Source organism: Sturnira hondurensis, unplaced genomic scaffold (assembly GCF_014824575.4).
Source record: "Sturnira hondurensis isolate 20B ecotype Veracruz unplaced genomic scaffold, ASM1482457v3 Scaffold0018725, whole genome shotgun sequence".
Taxonomy (NCBI): Eukaryota; Metazoa; Chordata; class Mammalia; order Chiroptera; family Phyllostomidae; genus Sturnira; species Sturnira hondurensis.
The window spans coordinates 1,408,368-1,423,212 of NW_028091356.1; the positions used below are offsets into that span (position 1 = coordinate 1,408,368).

Sequence of the window (14,845 nt, forward strand, 5' to 3'; positions counted from 1 at the left end):
TTTTGCCTCTGGCGCGCCCCCTATTGGGGACCTGGCCGGCAACTCAGGCTTGTGGCCTGACCCGGAATCGGGCCGGTGCTCAGTCCGCTGGACCAGGGCTTGACCAGTCTTATTCACACTGTGCTAGGCACTTAGTAGGTGCTCTCAATAAATCTTTGAGAACTGAATGGCTTAGTAATTGATTGTATCATAGAGTGAGGGCAGAAAGGTGAGCGGAACAAAGCCAGCAGGAGGCGTGTGACCCTCGGGCCTAGGACAAACACTCAGAGTTAGGACCCCACTTCTGTCTGTCTCTGGCAGGGGGAAGGGTGGGCATGGACCAGGGTTCGAGAGGTCCAGATGGGCCCCGGAGCGCTTGCTCAATTGTCCATTGCTAGTCTGAGAACATCCAATTCTTATTCACTTTCTAGCTTGGCTGTTGATTCAGGGCAGTGGGTATTTTCAGGGAAAGGGAACAGGGGACCTCGCCGGAACCCTCGACCTGCCCCTCGAGTGTGGAAGTGGGTAGCGAAAGATGTGGCCCGGCTCAAGATAAAAACCTTGAATGCCAGGCACTGTTTGACCCTCAAACTCAGCAGGGCGGCCCCAGGCCCCCCTCAGTTCCTCCCGCCCCCTGCGCAATCCTGGTTCGACTCCGAAGTGCGCAATTTCTCCCAGGCCCTAAAGAGGGCAGCATCGAGCTGGGCCTAGAGGCTCTGGCCTGGAACTCAAGCACTTAAAAGGGGAGTGTTGGTGATGCGCCCGGGTGAAAGTCAGTGCGGCCCTTGCCTCTCTGCTCTCCCGGCTAGAACGCTGGTCCACCTAGTTGCTGGGGAAACTCCCCAGATGCCAAGAACCCACTCGGACTTCGGCATAAACCCCAAAGGATTGGAAAAGAAATGGTCCCCCAGTGACCAGGGCGGGTGGATGGGGACGGAGCCTCGGAGGGCCCCTACAGCATGGTGGATTCGGCATGATGACTAGCAGTATGGCTGCGTGTTTAAGGAGTGAGCAGAAGGCTGGGGCTCGAGGTGGGTTGGGTGGGAGGAGGAGTTTCCTGATGACGTAAGGCACGGGGAGGGAAGTGGCTTCCCGGTGACTCGCCGCCAGGAAGAGGGCGGGCTCTCAGTGACGAGACGCCGGGGCGGGGGCAGGCGTTCATTGATAAAAACTCCGGATCCCTCAGGCGCGAGCTCAGGGTAGCAAATCCAGGCAGCGTCACGCAAGGCCTCCGCCGGGCGGAACCCAGAACAAGCCTGGCCCGCGCTGCGACGCACAGTCCGCATGGAGCCTGCGGCTGGCATCCCGTCTCCGCGCCCCTTCCAGCGTGCGGACGCTCCGCCCGCGCCCCCAGCCGGGCCCGGGCCGCCTCCTAGTGCCATGCCGGGACTTGAACTGGAGTCGCTGGCCGGGCCTCCGGCACCTGACCCCGGGCGCCTCATCACGGACCCAGGCAGCGGCCGCACCTACTTCAAAGGCCGCCTGTTGGGCAAGGTGAGCGGGGGGGTGGTGTTAGCGAGGGTGAAGCGGGGCCCTTGCCATCCTCTTTGCCCGCGCCAGGCGCAATGGGGACGCTTGGGACCTCTTCGGGCCAGATCCCGCCTCCCTTGGAGCACCATGCCTGATGCCCCCTCCTCATAGGGGGGTTTTGCCCGTTGCTACGAAGCCACTGACACAGAGACCGGCAGCGCCTACGCGGTCAAAGTCATCTCGCAGAGCCGCATCAGCAAGCCGCATCAGCGCGAGAAGGTGGGCCCGGGCCCAGGCCCAGCGGACAAGGGGTGGCCGGGGGACTGTGGCGTGGGAGCCCTTGAAGGATGACAACCCCAAACCCGTATTGCAGATCCTAAATGAGATTGAGCTGCACCGCGGCCTGCAGCACCGCCACATCGTGCGTTTTTCGCACCACTTTGAGGATGCTGACAACATATACATTTTCTTGGAGCTCTGCAGCCGAAAGGTGAGGGGTGGTGATGCGGAGTGAGGGTAGAGGGGCCTTAAGATCCAAAGCTGGAGATCCTGCCTCTTCTTTGTCCAGCCCAGATGGTGGGAGGGCCAGGGAGGGCGGGAGGGCCAGGGAGGGCGGATGAGGGACTGAGACAGTGTCTCTCCGTAGTCTCTCGCCCACATCTGGAAGGCCCGGCACACCCTGTTGGAGCCTGAGGTGCGCTATTACCTGAGACAGATCCTTTCGGGACTCAAATACTTGCACCAGCGAGGCATCTTGCACCGAGATCTCAAGCTGGGTGAGACTTCTGAGCCCGCATGTGGGGGTGGGGGTGGAGGTGGGGGTGCAGAGAGGAAGGAGTCTGACGCACCTCTCTGCCCCGGTCCAGGAAATTTCTTTATCACTGAGAACATGGAACTGAAGATGGGGGATTTTGGGCTGGCCGCCCGGTTGGAGCCGCCAGAGCGTAGGAAGAAGTGAGTGTTTAAGGCGGGGGTGGGGTGGGGGTTGGCCACAGTCCATGTGAGACACACATGACAAGCCTGGCAGACAGTATGTGGGAAGTGTGATGTCTGCCCGTGTATATGATAATGGGGAGGGAATGATGGGCTGTTTGTGTGTGAAGATGGAGGTGGCAGCTCAGGTTACGGGGACTGGTGGAGAGGCTGCAGGTCCTAAGGGTGTCTGAACCCTTGAGACAGGTGGGGGTCTAAGGGTTCATGAAGGCGAACAACAGATCTTGTGTGTGGATGGGGGAAGTAACATAAGCACTGTGTGTGTGAGACAGACCGAGAGTGTGAGGACGGCAGGACGTGACACCCTGTGTGTAAGAAGACCCTGCTGTGGCTGTGACTGGGTGTGAGTGACACAGATAGCATGTGTGGCAGATGAGTGTTTATGGGGGAGCGACAGCTGGTGTTGGAGTGTGTATGTGGCACAGACCATAGGAGGTGGCGGCCTGTATGGGTGTCTGGCAGGCGGGAGTAGAGGAAGGGATCAGTGGTGGACCCTCGTGGAGGAGGAGTCTGGGTTGGGGGCCAGGGCCTCTCCCTGTCCTGCAGAGCAGCTGAGCAGCTGGGCCAGGCGGGTGGGTGGGGACTCAGCTGCCATCCCCAGCGTCCATTGTCCCAGGACAAGCAGGAGTTCTCTGGCCTTTGGTGACAGGCAGCTGCTTTGTCTGGACTCACAGTGGGGGCAGGGATGGGGGTGCTAGCTGGGCTGGATCTGAACCCCCCTTCTCCCTACCTCTCTTCAGGACCATCTGTGGCACCCCTAACTATGTGGCTCCAGAGGTGCTGCAGCGGCAGGGCCACGGCCCAGAAGCAGATGTGTGGTCCCTGGGCTGTGTCATGTGAGTCCCCGGTCATCGGTACCCAGATGCGTGGGTGGGTGGGGCACACCTTCCCCTTTATTCCTGAGCCCTGTTCTCCGCCCCGCAGGTACACGCTGCTGTGTGGGAGCCCCCCCTTTGAGACTGTCGACCTGAAGGAGACATACCGCTGCATCAAACAGGTTCACTACACGCTCCCCGCCAGCCTCTCGCTGCCTGCTCGGCAGCTCCTGGCAGCCATCCTTCGAGCCTCGCCCCAGGACCGCCCCTCAATTGACCAGATCCTGCGCCATGACTTCTTTACCAAGGTCTGTGGTTTACCAGACACCTGAGTCCCGTTTGCACATCCCCAGGGGATTGAATCGGGGCTGGTGGGGGTCTCTTCTGCTCATATGGTTCTACTCCTCAGGGATACACCCCCGACCGGCTCCCTGTCAACAGCTGTGTGACAGTCCCAGACCTGACACCCCATAACCCAGCCAGGATTCTGTTCGTCAAAGTTACCAAGAGCCTCTTTGGCAGGAAGAAGAACAAAAGTGAGTTTGGGATGTAGTGGTTTTGAGGGTACAGAGTGGTGGTGCGGGACTTGTTACATACACATAACTTGTGGAGGTGTAAGTGCCTGTGACCCCTCGGCGAGAGCGTGTGTTACACAGGCACTTACGTCTGCCAGTCTGTATCTTCCCTGCGGGAAGCAGAATTCTGAGGGTTATATCTGCCCCGATCCAGGTAAAAACCAACCCGAGGAGCGGGATGAGGTTTCCTGTTTGGTGAGTGGCCTCACTCGGATGTCCCTCGGCCCTCAGGATGCCAGGCCTGAGGTGAGGTACTCATGTGAGCGGTGTTTCCCTGACTCACCCCCATCCTAGCCGCTGCGGGAAGCTCGAGATAAAAGAGGCTGGTGAAGCATCTAGCCCCGTGGCAGCCTAATTGGCTGTGTCTCATTAGCCAGGCGGGGGTGACCTGGGGTGCCCTGGGTGCCTGGGCAGGGCTGGGCCATGGGCTCTCAAGGATTTGGATGTTGGGGCCTGTCTCACTCTCTTGCCCAACCTTCCAGGCTCCTGCAGCTTCCAGTCCAGCTCCCCTCAGCCTGGTAGAGACAGCACCTGAAGACAGCTCACCCCGTGGGACCCTGGCGAGTAGCGGAGATGGTGAGCAGCCAGGAGTATGAGAGGTGCTAGAGGTTGCTGGGGCTCAGACCAGGGACCAGAGGGAAGGAGAGGAAGAAGGACATGGCCTGGGTCCTAGGGGACTAATGCCTGGTTCTGAGTAGCCCGTTCCCTTTAGGGTTTGAAGAAGGTCTGACTGTGGCCACCGTGGTGGAGTCAGCCCTCTGTGCCCTGAGAAACTGCCTGGCCTTCATGCCCCCAGGTAAGGCTGGGGTCTGGTAGTGAATAGTGGTGGGAATTCTTTGGCTGGGAGACCAGGGATAGGTCCTTACTGTTGCCTCTCCTATGGCAGCGGAACAGAACCCAGCTCCCCTGGCGCAGCCAGAGCCTCTGGTGTGGGTCAGCAAGTGGGTTGACTACTCAAACAAGTTTGGCTTTGGGTATCAGCTGTCCAGCCGCCGAGTGGCTGTGCTCTTCAACAATGGCACACACATGGCCCTGTCGGCCAATAGGAAGTAAGTGCTGTTATGGGGTGCCTTGCATCTAGGCCATTGTACCCAATGGGGATCTAATGGGGATTTATCTTAGTGTGCGCTCCTGGGCTCAGGAACTGGGGGTCTCCCAGGGGAGGGGCATCCATGCAGGGCTCGCTCTGACCGCCGTCTGCTCTCCTCCAGGACCGTGCATTACAACCCCACCAGCGCAAAGCATGTCTCCTTCTCTGTGGGTGCTGTGCCTCGCGCCCTGAAGCCTCAGTTGGGTGTCTTGCGGTATTTCGCCTCCTACATGGAGCAGCGCCTCATGAAGGTGTGTGGGCTAGGGCGGGGCACACTGAGGACTAACACACCCTAGTCCCTTTCTATTCCCCCTGGTGGAGGGGCGCAAAGCTGAAGGCTGAACCTGCAAGGGCGACGTCAATGGGAGGGGCCTAACACATGTCAGACAAGTAACTTGTCCCTGCTCCCAGGGTGGAGACCTGCCCAGTGTGGAAGAAGTAGAGGTACCTGTCCCCCCACTTTTACTGCAGTGGGTCAAGACTGACCAGGCCCTACTCATGCTGTTTAGTGATGGCACTGTCCAGGTAAGACCTCCTCCTGGAGTTGGGGGATGGCCCGGGAGGCCCAGGATTGGGGGAGGAAACTGGACCTGGGGCCTGTGCCCTCATCAGTGGCACCTTCCTGTGCACAGGTGAACTTCTATGGAGACCACACCAAGCTAATCCTCAGTGGCTGGGAGCCCCTCCTTGTGACTTTTGTTGCCCGCAATCGGAGCGCTTGTACTTACCTCGCATCCCACCTTCAGCAGCTGGGTTGTTCCCTTGACCTTCGGCAGCGGCTCCGCTATACTCTGCACCTGCTCCGGGACCGCTGCTCAGCCTAGGCCTGAGTCTGCAGAGCAGGCTGTGACCCAGGCTCTCAGGCCTGAGGTCTGTGCCTGTGAGGACCAGAGGGCCTTGCCTCTGTGGCCCTCCCTGTCCCTTTGGTGCCAAACTGGGGGCTCTGGGCCTAATCCCCCAGGGAATCAGGGACCAGCTTTACTGGGGTTGGAGGCTGCCTGTCACAGCTGCCTCCTACCCCTTCTCCAAGAAAGCCTGAGCCTTAGCCCCCAGCTAGGGGGCGTTATTTATGGACCACTTTTATTTATTGGTAGACATTTATTTATTGGGATGTGTGCCCTTGGGAGGGCCTCCTCCTGGGATAATAAACCATTTTGCAGAACTTTACACTTCCTCACTCGTGGTAGAGCCCGTGGACTGTGGCCACTGCAAAGAGTGAGGCGTTGGTGAAGGTGGCGGAGGCCAGGCCATCATGCGCTGCGTCCCAGAGCGTCCGGCTGACCACATGCACACCCTGGCCGGTGTGCTGCCCCAGCACGATGTTGCACACCAGCTTGTAGCGCGGCGGGCTGAGCTCTCTCAGGCGGATGTGCACCAGTTCGCACAGCTCACGAGCCAGCAGCCCACCCTTGGTGCCAGAGTAGCATGTGTCTCGCAGTCCCGCGGCCAGCACTTCCTCCAGGGCACGTTGTGCTCGAGTGGCCTCCCAGCGCTCTCCAGGCGCTGGCTCAGTGCGGTATGAGGGTGCCATCCTCCGGGGAAGTGCCAGGGGCAACCCTAAGAAGCTGGCCCTTGAGCCTAAAGGAGGCACTGGGCCCAAGGATGGTCGTCGACCCCCAGGACCCATGCCTGGTCCAGCCAGCGAGTTGCGGCGGGAAAAGGAGGCGGCCAGACCGAACACGGAGCCACGGCGGGAGGCTGGGCCCATACCTGCTGGTCGGGCCTCATCAATGCTGGGCATGTGGCCTGGAGCCCGCGCCAATGACAGTTTCAACCCGATGTCTTTGGCTGTCTCCTCCTCCTGGCGTCCCGGGGGCATAGGCGGGCTAGCCATCAACCTGCTGGCTAAGGACCCACACTTGGATTGGATGGCTTTCACTTGCCATCTTTGAGTATCACCCAGTTACTTACTCAGTAATAAGAGTTTTTACCCACTAACCCCTTCTTACCTGTGTTTTTGAGATGGTTAAATCAAACAGTTCGGGGCTGAGTGGAGTCCCAGGTGCTTAGGGGGTTAAGGGCTGTTCGGGATACAAGCAAGGGAAGAGATGCTGCTTAGACTATCATCTTGGGCTAGTCCCTGCACCCTGAGCTCCACCTTCCCCTGGGCACTAGAGGTTAGTCTAAGCTCCTTTTCTCCCTTCTACCTGACTGCCAGCAGAAGGGTAGACTGCCTTGTGCTTCAGCTAACCAGAGGAGGGACAGGCAGACCCAACTCCAACCCCACAGGTCCTTCTTGCCCTGTGGGTACTGAATGCCAGCACCTTATACCCCTACCTGTGCTTACATTGGTGGACAGAAATTTCTCCCCATAGATGGAGGAGGCTGGAGGCAGATGACTCAGGAAGCTCCTTCCACCCTCTGCACTTGGCCTCTGGCCCTACCTCCAGAATCAGTCCTGGGATGGCTGCCTTCTTCCCGAAACTCCCGCAGGCACTCTGAGTCACCTGCAGCCTTTGGCCTCCTGCTTTCGCAGCCTGGCTGGCCTGACTGGCAGGTGGGAGAATAAGGGCCCCTGGCCTGTGTTGTGGAGTTGCCGTGGGTTGCCAGGCAAGCACTTCTCCCTCCCTAGTCCCCTCCCTTGGTCCTGGCTCTGGCTTAACCTGGGAGTGTTACTACTGGGAGCACGTGCTGAGTATGGGGTGCCTGAGTCATCAGGGGAAAGGGGACAACAGAGGCTTGGAGCCCAGGAACAGTCTACCATGACAAGGACAACTGAGGGAGTGACATAGAGCGGGCTCTGATCAGAAAGGTGTCCCTACCCCAGGGTTTTTAAGCCACTGTCCATTTCTCCCCATGAGAAGAAGGGCTCTTCACTCTTGCGTGTAAGTGCGAGGCCTGAGAGATGGGGAGACGTTGAGGCCCAGGGGGCAGCTGCTCAGGAATCAGGATCTGGGCCCACAGGAAGAAGCACATGGGGACTCTCCATGACTCCATCGGCTCTCCTTCAGTCTAAACAAGAACAAACATTTCCGCTCCCGGCACGGCTAGGGTGGAGCTTGGCTGATTTCCTGAACTCAAGGCTCCCCTAGCACCGGGGAGGGCGGGGTGGAGGGGCTTCGCTGTACAACCAGGCTTCCGGGCTCCTGACTCCTGCTGACCCAAGAACTCAGGGGCTTGTCCACAGCTTGCCACCTCTTGTGTTGCATTTCGGGAATGCCAGTGGCCATGACTCCTTTGTCAGAGCATGACACCTCCTCACCTGACCCCTCTCTGGGAGACACAGGACTGTCCCCTCCCAAATGAGGCCTGTCTGGGCCCTGAAAACTGCCCAGGGCTTTCCCTGGGCAAGGGCCTCTCGCCTGTGTTGTGAAGTTGTCACGGGTTGCTGGATGAGCACTCCTTTCCTGGTTCCCTCCCTTGTGGAGAGGGTTTTTCCAGACCTGGCTAACCTGATCCTACCCCTGTGTGCATGTGGGTGGAAGGAGCAGGGAGTTTGAACTCTGAGCCTAGGAGAGGCAAGGGCCAGGGTACTAAAACCCCCCAACTCTGCTTAGGCCCCTTCCGAGGTCCGGAGTTTTCCCTAGGCTTGTGGGAGTTGGGCGTGGCCTCCTCAGGCCTGGCTCCAGTTTCCTTGGAAACCCACAGGCTTCCCACCCTAGTGGTGCCTGGGCAGGCTCCCAGCTGGGGCCTCATTTGCAGCTAGCCTCTCCTCCCTGTCTAGTCAGCCCCACCTCAGCCTTTCTCGGTCCCCTCCCCGAGGCCCCATTCCCAAGCCCAGCCCCTGATCTCCTCCATCAGCCTCTAATGCCTTCTTCAGGAACCTGGGAGTCTCCTGCCTCATCCCTAAACAGCTTCATAACAGATAGGCCTCCCAAGCTCCTGCCCCTCCCTCTCAGGCCTTTCCAGTCTCCTTGGCAGCCATAAGGCCTGGCCTTACTGGCCTCCTGCTCCTTCTCATCTGCCTCCTGCCACATACCAACGACCACAGGCCTATTAGGCGACTCCACCCACCTACTCCCCTGCCCCACCCCATCCATGGAGACCCCAGGACTGGTTGTGCATGGGGAGGCTGAGCCCTTTTCCACAGCACTCCGAAGCCTCATCAACAACCGCCTATACAGGTGAGGGGGTTGGCGCTGACTGGGTTTTCGATAGCTGGCCCCATGATTGAGGAAGCCTGGGTACAGAAGAGGCGGGGAACTAGGACTTGACCTTGCTGAACTCAGAGTCTGTGACATCCTAAGAACCAGAGGTTGAGGGCAGTGGGGGTTGTAGTCCAGTGACTATGTGACCTCAGGCAAAGGCTTTCCTTTCTTTGGATCTTGGGCTCCTGGCCAAGAAGAGCCCTCTGCCCCCTGGATCCCGAGAGATGAGATCTAATTTGAGTCCCGCCCTGGGGAGCCAGAGGAGCAGATGACCCTGCTCTGGGAACTGGGGATTCAGAAGAGGAACAACACTTAAGGGACTAAGCCAGCCTCAGACGGGATGGGGGTGGTGCGAGGGTGTGCCTGGGGTTCTCTGTCTGCCTAGGATGTAAGTGGTGTTTGAAACCGGGGGTAAAGTATGGGGACAGGCCCGGCAGGGAGAACTGGAATGCAGCTTTCCATCCTCACTGGCTCAGAGCTGGGCTCCTCTGCCAGGGCTGATGACTCCCGTGCCCCTGCTGCTTCGGGGATGGCAGTCTGGTCTGAATAGCGGGAACCCCAGGCCTTGGCTCAGGGACTAGGAGGCTCCAGAAACTCAAGCTTCGTCTCCCGCCTCCCACTCACTGTGTTATCAGAGGCCTAGAGGCTAGGGCCGGAAGTGATCACGAAGATGGAAAATGTGGTCTGGCCTCCTGATGGTGCAATACTGCCACGTCTGTTCGCAGCCAATGCACTCGGTACCCTTATCCTCCCACCCGCTCCTGCCTGGAGGGACTGAACAAGCCGAGTTTGCAGTCTGTGGAGGAGGAGCCAAGAAGAACTCTCCCCCAGGACTCAGGCTGGGGAGGAGAGGGGCATGTGGGATCAATCTTTCATCGGCCTTGGTGCTCCCTCAGTGATCAAGCATAGCCACTTCCTCCAAGACTTATGGGTTTGGGATTACCACCCAGTTTCATGGGGGAGAGACCTGAGATTCAAAGGTAGAAAGTCACTTGCTCTTGGTACTATAGAATGGAACTGGGACTAGAACCTAGGCTTGCGTGTCCCCGACCTTTGGCGGGAAGGACTAAGCCTCGTCTCTTATATGACAGACAAGGAAACAAAGGCCTGGAATGGGCAAATGCAAAGCGCAGAGTTGCACCCTGGACTCCGGCCTCTTCTCCCTGGCTCTCTGCCCTTCTCTCCCACAGTGATGTTCGCTTTGTGGTCGGCCAAGAACGGCAGGAGGTGTTTGCCCACCGATGCTTGTTGGCCTGTAGATGCAATTTTTTCCAACGACTTCTGGGCCCAGAGCCTGGTCCTGGGGTGCCTAGCCCCGTGGTGCTAAGCACTGTACCAGCTGAGGCCTTCCTGGCAGTGCTGGAGTTCTTGTACACCAACGCTGTCAAGCTGCACCGCCATTCTGTAAGCCCATTGGGGTTCACAGGAATGTGAGAGGGAGGGGTGGGCGGAGGGGCGGGGAAAACTCCCACGCCAACCACCCACTTTGCAGGTGCTGGAAGTGCTGACGGCAGCTGTGGAGTATGGGCTGGAAGAACTGAGAGAGGTGGGTTTGTGTGGCAGGCCCCTGCCTCAGTTCCTCCATTTCCCTTGCCTTTTATGGGCTCAGTTCATACCCTGCCTTACACTCATTCTGTCCTGGAGAAGAACATGTATCAATCCAAGGAGAAGTACAGATATCTCTCTGTGTAAATAGGCATTTGTGTGTGCCTGTGTGCAAAAGGATACATGTAGGCTTGTGTGTGCTGTGGGGGCATATGGTATGTTTATGGCTGGTGCTGTAGATACCAAGATAAGTCAGCCTTGATCCTCATTCTTCACGAGAGATAGACACAGGAAAACTCTCCTGTGCAGGGCACCGGGCTACATGGTGTCTTTAGTCTCCAGATTGACCTTCCTTAACCCAGTGACATAAGAAGTGTGACAGATGAGGGTAAATGGTGCTGGGACTGTACAGAGGGTCTCTCTCTCTCTAGTCTCACCACCAGGGAGAGAGGAGACCAAGACTTCCTGGAGAATGAAACATTTGTGTTGGGTCAGGTAGAATGGGTAGGAGTTTGTTCAGAGGGGAAGTGGAAAGATGGCATTCTAGGCACAGAGGCACAAAAGGAGCTGGTGAGACTTTTAGTGTGGCTGGACTAAGAGTGTGAGAGGAGGCAAGGTAGCAATGAGATTGGAGAGGGTGCCAGGGGCTGGTTCATGCAGGACCTTCAAAATTTGGACTTCTTCTACCCAGAGGGTAGTGGAGATTCACTGGAAGTTCCCATTAAGGGAGTGAGGATTTGGACGCTAAGGGGACAGGGGACTGGGAGAGATGGGAAAGATCTACCAGTCCTGTAGGAATGGGGGTGGCAGTGGAAGCCCAGCGAAGTGCTTCATAGCTTTGAGGGAAGTGTAACTGGCATGGCCCAGTGCTTCTCTGGGTGTGAGGATGAGAGGAAACCGTCATGGATGAAACTCAAGTTTCTAGTTGTGTTTTCCAGTGTCTTTAAGTCAGGAGAGGGGACCAGGAGAAGAAGGTTAGTGTCCCGAGTGAAAGGGAAAGTGGAATTTTTGCATGGCTCTTATTTAGTTTGATTAGTGGTGAGTGTGGTAGAAGGTAGGCTGCCACACTTGGCTTGCCAAGACTGAGGGTCTGGTGACTGATTCCCTGTCTCCCTGGCCTGGGAGCCTATGGGCCTGGGACTGCTAGGAGCCTAGGTGGCCAACTGCTCCAAGCCTGCTCACTGCCTCTGGGGTGGAGTTGGGGTCTGAGAATAAGGATACCTCAGCACAACTCAGAATCATTTCTGTTCCCAGATATGCCTGGAGTTTGTGGTTAAGGTGCTGGATGTGGAGTTGGTTTGCGAGGCCCTGCAGGTGGGTGTTACTGGACCAGGCAGGTAGTCCCCAGTGTGCAGGGCTGGGCAACATGGCCTCTCATGTCTAACTTGATCTCCCTCATTTTGCTCCAGGTGGCTGTAACCTTTGGCCTGGGACCATTGCAGGAGCATTGCATAGCCTTCATAGAGGCCCACAGCCAGGTACAGCTCCTCATTTTGGTACTCACAATCCCACACACCTCATTCCTCCTTGACCAATTCTCAGACCCACAGGAGGCGCTTCAGACTCGTGGCTTTCTGGAGCTGTCGGCGTCCGCGTTGCTGCCCCTGCTGTGCAGCGACAAGCTTTGCGTGGACGAGGCTGACCTCATCCTGGCGGCCCGGAGCTGGGCGCGCGTGGGCGCGGTGAGAGGGGCGAAGGGGAATTCGGGCTGAGAGTGCTGAAGGATCGGGCCGCAGGAACCCGGGGAGTGGGCGACGGGCAGCAGGCCAGGTGCCCCCGTTTGCCCAGGCTCAGGGCTGGTGTTCACAGGCGGTGCTGGAGAGGCCCATGGCCGAAGTAGCGGCCCCGATTGTGCGGGAATTGAGACTGGCCCTCCTGGCCCCGGCGGAGCTGAGCGCCCTGGAAGAGCAAAACCGGCAGGAGCCACTCATCCCGGTGCGGACGCCAGGATCCAGGCTCAGATCTACTCAGCAGCATGGGGGAAAGGCGCGCGAGGGAGGGCCGCCCACGGTTGCGGGATGAGGGGGGTGGGGGCACTGGGGGACTCCATGGTGACCGGCTTTCCCTTTCAGGTGGAGCAGATCGTGGAAGCGTGGAAATGCCACGCTATGCGGAGAGGGAATGCGGCCCGGGGTGCCTCGTGCCGCCGCCGGAGGGGCACCCTGCCCCGGGAACATCATCGCTTTCTGGACCTGCCCTTTAAGTGACCAAAGACCAGGTCTTGCGAAGAACTCTGGGCCTGTCTCAAACTACATCTCCCAACATGCTCTGGCCTCGGAGCTGGCTTCCGCTCCCAGCATGCTCGGCGAGCGAGGCGCGGGAAGGACGTTGCCCGCCCAGCGCAGTGCTGTGTGGGTGGGGCCGAGGTGGAGGGGAGGGCGTGGGCCTGGGTCTAGGTCTAACCTCCTGGCCACGCTAAATACCGAAGTAGTTTTCACTCGCTCTCAACACTCAGTTCCGGGGCACTTTCGCCCGTCCCGCGTATTGTTATAACCATCTCATAGCTTTTAACTCAGCCCCTTCTTTCATTTCAGAGCTGCCTCCGGAGATCGCTTTCTAAATGCTCCACGGAACCTCAGACTCAGTTCCAAATTGAGCTTCCTCTTCTTTCCCCAGTTCTGACCCCATGGTGTTGCTCATTTCCGTGGGTGCCCAAGCCAAGGAACCTAGATCTCATCCTGGCCTTATTCCTCTTCACATCTGCTTCCCGTGGCTTCTGCCATCTGAGAAGGGTAGCCGAATATGCCAAAGCCAAAACAAGCCGTTTTTTGGCCTAAGGATTATTTAAAGATGACTATTTTGAGAAACAGAAGAAGCTCTGAAAATAGAGTACAAGTTACCCTTTTGTAAGGGAAATTTATATTTATACAGGAAATCTCCATTCGTTAAGGTCGCCTCCCTCCCTCTTTGTACCAGGAAAAGGATGACGAACTCAAGAGAATCGTCGGTGGAGAGAAGGCACCACTGAAATCTGCCTAACAAGCCTTACCCTTGTTTACCGTGTTTTCCCTGGTGGCCCCACACTTCTCTTGCTTTGGTCTTTAGCTGAGGATGGTATTTAAGCGGACATTTCAGGCCACCTTAGGGAGTTCTTAATTTTTCCCCGGGTATCTCCCATGTATACATGAAATATACACGCTAATAAACTTGTTTATTTTTCTCATTTGTTTTTTATTTTTTAATTACTTTTTATTACAAGGATCTCAGCCAAGAACTCAGAGTAGAGGAAAGATTATTTTTCCTCTACAAGATTTTTTTTAAAAAATTTTTTCACACTAAGCCCTGGCTGGTGTAGCTCAGTGGATTGAGCTTGGGCCTGCGAACCAGACGATCGCTGTTCGATTCCCAGTCAGGGCACATTCCTGGGTTGCAGGCCAGTTCCCGGCAGGGGCCAGTTCCCAGCAGGGGATGCACGAGAAGCAACCATACATTGATGTTTCTCTTCCTCTCTCCTTCCCTTCCCCTCTAAAAGATAAATAAATAAAATATAAAAAAAATTTTTCACACTAAACTTAAAAAAATGTTATTTATTTATCTTTAGAGGGGAAAGGAAGGAGAGAGAAATATCAATGTATGGTTGCCTCTGGTGTGTCCCCTGCCGGGAACTGGCCTGCAACCCAGGCATGTGCCCTGACTGGGAATTGAACCACGATCATCTGGTTCGCAGGCCTGTGCTCAATCCACTGAACTACACCAGCCAGGGCCTTTACAAGATTTTTTACAGCCAGTTCACCTCTTCCAGCCCCAGTTCTGTCAATACTATCTGTGGCAGAAATTACTGCAAGGTTCTAATTAGTCTTTCCGCCTTCATTCCAGCGCTCACCCCTCATTCCCCAACCATTTCTCACACTGTTGCTAGACTTAGCTGAGATTGTCAGCCTTCCTCCCTTTATTAAGTCCCTCAATGTCCCCATTGCCCTCAAGACAAAATATAATCTATTTCACTTTCAGGGTGCTGAAAATTTACTAGTGGCTGCAAATAAATAGCAGCATTTCTTTCATGAGTTCATTGGTCCTGAAGGCACTAGTCCTCTGGCTCTGGATTTGCTCTTCTGGTGATTGAAGGCTCCCTGCACTACAGCTCTCATTCATTTCGAACTTCGTCTTCCTCGGGGGTCTGAATCTCCCTGAGAAAGATCCCTGGAGTGGGGCCTTATTCATTTCTGCTTCCTCAGTGCCTTAAACAGTGCTCTGTAAGTGTTCGTTTATGACTTTTTTCCTTATTGAAATGCTATTTTATTCTCTAAAGAGTTAAAAGGGCACAGAAACAGGGACAGGGCTTGCTCAAGG

The 14,845-nt window shown here is 56.8% G+C and overlaps 3 protein-coding genes across 14 annotated transcripts; 2 read left to right on the forward strand and 1 right to left on the reverse strand.

The window, feature by feature from the left end:
- Window positions 1–1,139: 1,139 nt before the first annotated feature.
- PLK3 (polo like kinase 3) lies at window positions 1,140–6,084 on the forward strand. Its single transcript, XM_037069605.1, has 15 exons — window positions 1,140–1,473; window positions 1,621–1,728; window positions 1,823–1,939; window positions 2,096–2,225; window positions 2,316–2,403; window positions 3,183–3,278; window positions 3,367–3,565; window positions 3,667–3,793; window positions 3,987–4,078; window positions 4,315–4,408; window positions 4,545–4,628; window positions 4,719–4,881; window positions 5,044–5,173; window positions 5,334–5,447; window positions 5,555–6,084. Exons 1-15 carry the CDS (start codon window positions 1,264–1,266, stop codon window positions 5,744–5,746), a joined length of 1,944 nt encoding a protein of 647 aa, XP_036925500.1. The 5' UTR covers window positions 1,140–1,263; the 3' UTR covers window positions 5,747–6,084.
- DYNLT4 (dynein light chain Tctex-type 4) lies at window positions 6,080–7,795 on the reverse strand. 8 transcript variants are annotated; one of them, XM_037069615.1, is made up of 3 exons: window positions 7,685–7,795; window positions 6,872–6,943; window positions 6,080–6,767 (listed from the first exon to the last, which is right to left on the reverse strand). In XM_037069615.1, the coding sequence occupies exon 3, from the start codon at window positions 6,754–6,756 to the stop codon at window positions 6,097–6,099; it is 660 nt and encodes a 219-aa protein (XP_036925510.1). In that variant the 5' UTR covers window positions 6,757–6,767; window positions 6,872–6,943; window positions 7,685–7,795; the 3' UTR covers window positions 6,080–6,096. The 8 variants fall into 8 exon arrangements, with proteins under 8 accessions (XP_036925510.1, XP_036925513.1, XP_036925512.1 ...); XM_037069618.1 differs by lacking the exon at window positions 7,685–7,795 and adding an exon at window positions 7,307–7,634 and having other exon boundaries at window positions 6,080–6,763; XM_037069617.1 differs by lacking the exon at window positions 7,685–7,795 and adding an exon at window positions 7,210–7,634 and having other exon boundaries at window positions 6,080–6,763.
- A 422-nt stretch (window positions 7,796–8,217) lies between these two features.
- On the forward strand, window positions 8,218–13,715 carry BTBD19 (BTB domain containing 19). Of its 5 annotated transcripts, none has more exons than XM_037069607.1 (8): window positions 8,218–8,986; window positions 10,102–10,414; window positions 10,503–10,556; window positions 11,810–11,869; window positions 11,965–12,237; window positions 12,365–12,490; window positions 12,628–12,773; window positions 13,090–13,715. In XM_037069607.1, the coding sequence occupies exons 1-7, from the start codon at window positions 8,901–8,903 to the stop codon at window positions 12,760–12,762; spliced, it is 1,047 nt and encodes a 348-aa protein (XP_036925502.1). In that variant the 5' UTR covers window positions 8,218–8,900; the 3' UTR covers window positions 12,763–12,773; window positions 13,090–13,715. The 5 variants fall into 5 exon arrangements, with proteins under 5 accessions (XP_036925502.1, XP_036925503.1, XP_036925505.1 ...); XM_037069608.1 differs by having other exon boundaries at window positions 11,965–12,033; window positions 12,106–12,237; window positions 12,628–13,715; XM_037069610.1 differs by having other exon boundaries at window positions 10,201–10,414; window positions 11,965–12,033; window positions 12,106–12,237; window positions 12,628–13,715.
- Window positions 13,716–14,845: the final 1,130 nt, after the last annotated feature.

Excerpts from the sequence above, each read along its gene's own strand:
- PLK3 (XM_037069605.1), top strand. The coding sequence starts at position 1,264 with ATGGAGCCTGCGGCTGGCATCCCGTCTCCGCGCCCCTTCCAGCGTGCG. Across the intron at positions 3,279-3,366 it reads TGGTCCCTGGGCTGTGTCAT|GTACACGCTGCTGTGTGGGA; the intron begins GTGAGTCCCCGG and ends TCCGCCCCGCAG. Across the intron at positions 3,566-3,666 it reads GCCATGACTTCTTTACCAAG|GGATACACCCCCGACCGGCT; the intron begins GTCTGTGGTTTA and ends TCTACTCCTCAG.
- DYNLT4 (XM_037069615.1), bottom strand. The coding sequence starts at position 6,756 with ATGGCTAGCCCGCCTATGCCCCCGGGACGCCAGGAGGAGGAGACAGCC.
- BTBD19 (XM_037069606.1), top strand. The coding sequence starts at position 8,901 with ATGGAGACCCCAGGACTGGTTGTGCATGGGGAGGCTGAGCCCTTTTCC. Across the intron at positions 11,870-11,964 it reads TGGTTTGCGAGGCCCTGCAG|GTGGCTGTAACCTTTGGCCT; the intron begins GTGGGTGTTACT and ends ATTTTGCTCCAG. Across the intron at positions 12,238-12,364 it reads GCTGGGCGCGCGTGGGCGCG|GCGGTGCTGGAGAGGCCCAT; the intron begins GTGAGAGGGGCG and ends TGGTGTTCACAG.